This window comes from Nesoenas mayeri (genome assembly GCF_963082525.1).
Source record: "Nesoenas mayeri genome assembly, chromosome: 17".
Taxonomy (NCBI): Eukaryota; Metazoa; Chordata; class Aves; order Columbiformes; family Columbidae; genus Nesoenas; species Nesoenas mayeri.
Genome location: NC_137565.1, coordinates 7799991 through 7805990, shown reverse-complemented (window position 1 = coordinate 7805990; position 6000 = coordinate 7799991). Strand labels below are relative to the sequence as shown.

General features: G+C 36.0%; 1 protein-coding gene across 1 annotated transcript in view; it reads left to right on the top strand.

The window, feature by feature from the left end:
- Positions 1-801: 801 nt before the first annotated feature.
- The window catches only part of LOC308047189 (septin-2), a gene marked incomplete at its 5' end in the record, with an annotated part of 28632 nt that continues 23433 nt past the window's right edge, over positions 802-6000 (top strand). Inside the window, 4 exons of the mRNA XM_080355496.1 lie at positions 802-828; positions 1899-1998; positions 3489-3575; positions 4190-4313. Coding sequence (XP_080211622.1) covers positions 802-828; positions 1899-1998; positions 3489-3575; positions 4190-4313 — 338 coding nt within the window. The remainder of the gene's footprint in view (positions 829-1898; positions 1999-3488; positions 3576-4189; positions 4314-6000) is intronic.

Sequence of the window (6000 nt, the reverse complement as noted above, 5' to 3'; positions counted from 1 at the left end):
AGGGCTTGCCAAAGCCCAGCTGTTCTGGGTGTCCGACACTAAAGAACAAATCTGTTTGATAGTCCTTCAGATCAGGGTGGATGTTTGTGTCCAGTGTGGGTTAGCCAAGTGCCAAGGTTCTGCAGTGTTCCTATTCGACAGGACTTTGAAGTGACTGAAAATGTTATAACCTTTACTTGGAAATCCCATAGGTGTCCTGTTCTCGTGTGAATTTTTTGTATGTGATCATAATTCTCAAATATAGTTTTTTGGAAAACACCTGTTCGTAAACCCTCTTAAAGAAACATGTAGTTCATAAGTGGGAAGGGTGACAATGGAAGGAAAGGGACCTCCTTATGCTGTTCTACATAGGGGGTTGGGAACAGAATATTTGAATTTCAGGTTTTGTTAGCTAATTACAGAGTCATAACTTAAAAGAAAAATCACATCAGGAGTACCATGTATATATCAGCATTACCTTTCAGTAGATATTCTTTCTTTGAAGACAGGATGTATAAGAGATCTTTAGGGATACTGAGTTTTACTATTTTAAGTTTTAAAGGAATCTTTCTATTTTAAAACATTTAAGTTTGTGAAAGTCTGTGCAATTTCTTTTCTGCGGAATAGATTCACAGAAGCCACTATTTTGATGATGGCTTGTTCAGGTAATCTTTGAGTACGTGACTCTTTGTCCCACTAGAATAAAATGTGATTATTATATGCAATTGATCAGTTCAAAATTAAAATGAATATGATCTTCAAGTCAGCTAATATGCATTATGGATTTTATTTTCCAGTGTCTGAAGCTTGGAGTGACCAACCATGTCTCAGTCAGGTGAAAAAGTAAAGGTAAAGAGGTGGCTGCACAGACAAAATTTTGTTTAGAATCTCTTCAACTTCTGAAGATACTTGTGGTTTTATTGGAGTGATAAAATAGTGAATAAATGATGCCTTATTGCTTCAGATGTGCTTCTTAAAAGGAGCTGTTTAGTAGAAACACAACTTGCATGTGCTTCTAGTGATATGCTTTCGGATGTCTGCTAGTTGTTCAGTGTCATGTACGCGTTTAAAATTGTGCCTTTACCTAAGGAAATTTCATTTGACAAACCTTAACGTGCAATGTTTTTGCCCATCTGGGTGGGTTTAAAAGGATCATTAGCAAATAACTAATTGCTTTGGAAGTGATTTCCCCCATATCCCCCACCCACTGGAAGTATGGCTTTAGATAAAAACCTTTCTCATTATAAACTCATCTGTCCCTAGGTCGGGTATCTGCAGTTCTTGTTTAGGCTCCTATTTGGTTTTCAGTCAGTTGATAACAGATGGTGAAACAGACTTTACTTTTTATAGCCCAAATTTCTCTGATAAGTTTTTCAGGCACATTTCTTTTTCCTGCTTTTGTGTTAGAAATTAAACATTATGAAGATAGAATCACACAGAAATCTTCTGCTTGTTAAGCTGTTCACCTATCTTGGTAATCTCTGTGTTACTATACAATGCTCTTGTTTTTTCTACATGTGAATGTATGCATTATTTCTTTTTGGTATATTTGGCAGATACCAAATTTTAACAGATATTTTTGACATCCAGCTTAAAGTCTTTGATTTTTACATATGTTTACACCTTAGGATTAATAATAGCGTGTTTTTGCGAGCTTGCAGGTATTTTTTTAAGTCGAAGGAGAGACTTTTGTTTATGTGTAGCCCAAGTTGCTAAACAGATTTCTATTTAGATCAGACTGCTTGGTAAATTGGCCTGTTTCAAGGTCTGTCTTTATAGCAGCAAAGTTGTTTCATTCTCTATTTTTCCCTGCGCTTCATATACCTCTGCACTTTACTGTATAGAGTCAACAGAACTCTGTTTCAACTTTTTAGGGGGAAGGGGATCTCATTTATACTCAACTGTTGTTTTCTTGTCAGTTTTCTGACTCGGCAGGCTATGTGGGGTTCGCTAATCTGCCCAACCAGGTTCACAGGAAATCTGTGAAGAAAGGCTTTGAATTCACACTGATGGTGGTTGGTAAGTGACTTGTTTAAGTGGTTTTGACTGTTAAACAACAACAGATTTTTCTTTTTTTTCCCACATAGATATATATGTATCTTCCTACTTAGCAAATGACTGTTATACAGAAGAAAAAACTTTGAACCTCTATATGCTCTCTAATTAAATCTCATACTATCTTTTCATGTTGAGTAGGAAGAAGTATTTCTAGTGATAAAGATGATGAGTTTGAGCCAACAGGACATTCTTGCATTCCTGACTCATCATCAGGTGGTTGGGATAGTTGCTTAATCTTTGTTTGACTCCCATTTTCCCAGCTGAAGGCATGAATGCCCATGATGAATATCTTGCTGTTGAAATGGTGATGCTATTCATGTGTTTTCTGCTGTTCTATACTGACTCACTCTGGTATTACAAATAAACCTTTAATTTGTCAGTTCTGTGAATGAGCACCTGTAGGAGTCTTTAGAAAGTGTTTTAGGCACAAAGCTGTTTTAAGCATCGTGTTAAATTATACTTGCATTGCATCAGTTTAATGTTATACAAGTGCAAAGGGAATATGTTATACACCTTTTTGCAGTAGTTACTTTGGAATGACATGTTATTGAAAAATGAAAATGAGAAGAGAGGTGTAACACTTCCTTCTTATTTTCCATGCTCTATAGTACCATTTGGGATTATTTGGTGACAGACCTATTTATTTCACAGACATTGCTGAATGGTAACTTGTGATAAGTGTAGAGTTTTCTAATTCCATGTAGTTAGTGCTAATAAATACAGATAACTTCTCCGTCTCTTAGGTTAGTAGCATCCAAAGTAACATGGCTGATTGTTCTAAGTGCTGACTCCTTTGATTCCTTGGTCTAGGAAAAACGTGACTTTCTGAAATTCAGATTAGTAATTACAGTTACAGGTTTCACTTTATTACTTTGTAGAACAAAATTTGTATGACCTGAAGTTCTAGAATTGTGGAACTTTGCAGGTGAATTTTGCATAATTTTCTGTTTCATATATCCTAGGACCTATGTAGCTGTACCATAAGGGTGCGAAGCTCCACTGCTAGTTTGGGATTGCTTTATTCATTCTCCGTCCTAACAGTGTGCCAGGTTCAATTTCTAGCTTAGGAAAGCCTTAAAGCTCTCGGAAATTCTCAACAGGAGAGTTACAGCTCCTGATTTTGTAAGTTGATATGAAAAAAAGCTTTTATTTCCCCTGAAGTGGCCTATCTCTAGATCTGTAGTCAAAGTGCTGTATGACCTTTCAGCTTTTATTATGAAATCTATTACAGTAAACCTAGCATTTTCATGTAACACTTATAAAAACACTAGAGGCTTGTTTTTCCTGTGTTTTTAAAGTGCTTAGCTGGACCTTTGATGTTTTGTCTCAAGAACTAGGGTGGATCCTGATGAACAAATTTTTCTTCCATACTGTGGGCTTGGGAAAAGGTGCTTTTAAAAGCCTGCAGTAAAAGTGCATGTGCTTAATAATCTGAATTATTTTGTTTGTAGGTGAGTCTGGCTTGGGAAAATCCACTTTAATTAACAGTCTGTTCCTGACTGATCTTTATCCAGAACGTTATATTCCTGGAGCTGCCGGTAAATGTGATTTTGTGGTTCTTTTAGCCCATACCATATGAAATTTCATGTTCTTCCAGTTAACATTCTGATGATAACTTCCCCCATGAGACCCTCTCTTCATGCTGTCTAGCTGTATTTTAATCCTCCAAATTATATTTTGTTGAGCTGTTATTTTCTCATTTATATTTTCTTTCAAAGGTTCAGCTTTTGTTGTTTCTTCATCAATTGTTATTAAAGAGACTAATCCCTCAAACCTTTTAGGTGTCAATATACCTAAATGTGGTTTGGTCTGATCCCTCTTTTCTCTAATGTTTTTTTGCCTATAATACCTTAAATCTTGTTTAGAGGTGTAAATGCCTTTTGACAAAGGATCTAGCATGCTTCTGAGTATTAAAATTTTATTTTTGCATTTTTGTCATGAGTAAATCCCCTTTTTCAGTTCATTGCTTCTTGTTTATTTACAAAAATGTTAAATTTTGACTAGCTAGCTTGTTTTGTTTCTTTAAAACATTTTATGTAACGTAGGTTACAATGCACTTCAGATTGCATCTCATCCTGTGTTGCTCTTTCCTGCAGGGATTTCTGCAGCAGTTGATAGGCATACTAACAATCAAAATGTTCCTTCATTTTAGAGAAAATAGAGAGAACTGTTCAAATCGAAGCTTCTACGGTAGAGATAGAGGAGCGAGGAGTGAAACTGCGTTTGACAGTAGTTGACACACCAGGATATGGAGATGCCATTAACAGCCAGGACTGGTATGTGTGTAAATGCTGCTTTGCTTGATAGTTTGTATCTTACACAAATGCTACTCTGGCACCTGTGTCTCTCTGAACGTAATTGATTGAGCTGGTGATCTTTGGAAAACTCCTACTGAAAGGAAGTAACAAGTTAATTATTCTTAACATTGATGGGGTGTTATCGTTAATTCATAGTGGGTCTTTTCTGAGCCCTTGCAGTTAAACACAGTCTTCTAAGCACTTCTGTGTTCTGGGTGCTCATCTTCATATCATCAGTGACATGAGCATTTAGTTTGTGTGAGCTTTGAAATCAAATTTCTCCTTTTTTGTTGTTGTTGTTTAAAATGCACATTCTAGTAAAATTGTTTCAATTTTGTAACCTTTTCTTATTGCAAGGTTTGGTTAGTGTGCTCTGGGCTGTGATTCTCCTTCAAGATGAATTTCCTTTCCTCTAGGTTCTCTCTGACAACTGCGGTCAACTTTTTTGTCTTCATGGCTGTTCTAATAGGGCAGAATTTTGGTGGAGGGAACTTATTTTGTCTTTTCCTTTCTGTGTCTGCGGCCCATCCAGTTTCTGTGAATTTAAGACAGTACTTTTCATTTTTCATTCCCTGTCCTTTATATGTACTACTAGCAATTTGGATAGAACTGCTTTTTGTTTTTTACTACTTAGCTCTCTCTTTCCTCAATACTGCTGATAATCTTTCATGGCTGAAATAATTGTCTACAGATACACAGGACAACATACATAATTGCCTTAGCATAAAGATTGTGAAGAAAGAATTTCCAAATTGTCATCATTGTGCACTTTTCTTTAACTGTGGAAAACTGATCTTATAATAACTTTTTTCAAATAAAGATGAGATATATTAATGTGCTCACTAGGATGCCTGAATTATTCCAGTGCAACTAGAAGCTCAACTTTCAATTTCCATGTGGTTGTCTTTTAAGAAATGCTAACAGTATTTTTACTTAGCCATTAAATTTCATTGATGTTGGGTTTTGAGGTGGGTAATACGAAGACAAGCACTGTCACTGTGCAGAGAACGGGAGCATAAAGCTAATACTGGTTGATTTGAATTCTTCAGTATAAATTAAAGATCAGGAAGGAGGAAAATAGCTGATAAAATAGACATCTATAATGCCAATAGAATGTTTTGTAATCATTTCTTGATAGAATGCTGTGTTATCTGGAGCATTCTGAAGAACATTGTTATCGGACATAGTTTTTCTTTCTGTTGTGTAAATAAAGGCAGTGAATTTGTATAATATACTAAATGAAAATTTCAAAGAGAAGCTGTAGTGGGATTTTAAATTTTCCTCTCACTTTTCCTACTTTATTAAGTTGAAAAAAATGCACTTTTAGAATAGCACTGAGGCATCTTTCTGGGCTGCAACGTGGTCTTACTTATTTTGTGCACTGACTAGAGCTTCCTTCCGCTGGAGCGAGGAGCTCTGCAGCCTGTATTGTGTTACACAGAGCCCTTCCTGTTGATTGTGTGCTAATGCCCTTTGTTTATTCTGCTAAGATGTTTCTTAGAGACCTACGTGTTCAGGTTTTTCCCCTCTCTTTCTGAAGGCTTGCTAAATAGAGTTGTTCCATGATGATTCAGACCCAGTAGCACAACTTACAGGCTTATACTTAGTTGTCTGTGACAAATCTTAAACGTCAAAATACGTTACGAGAACAAATAGTACTTGGATA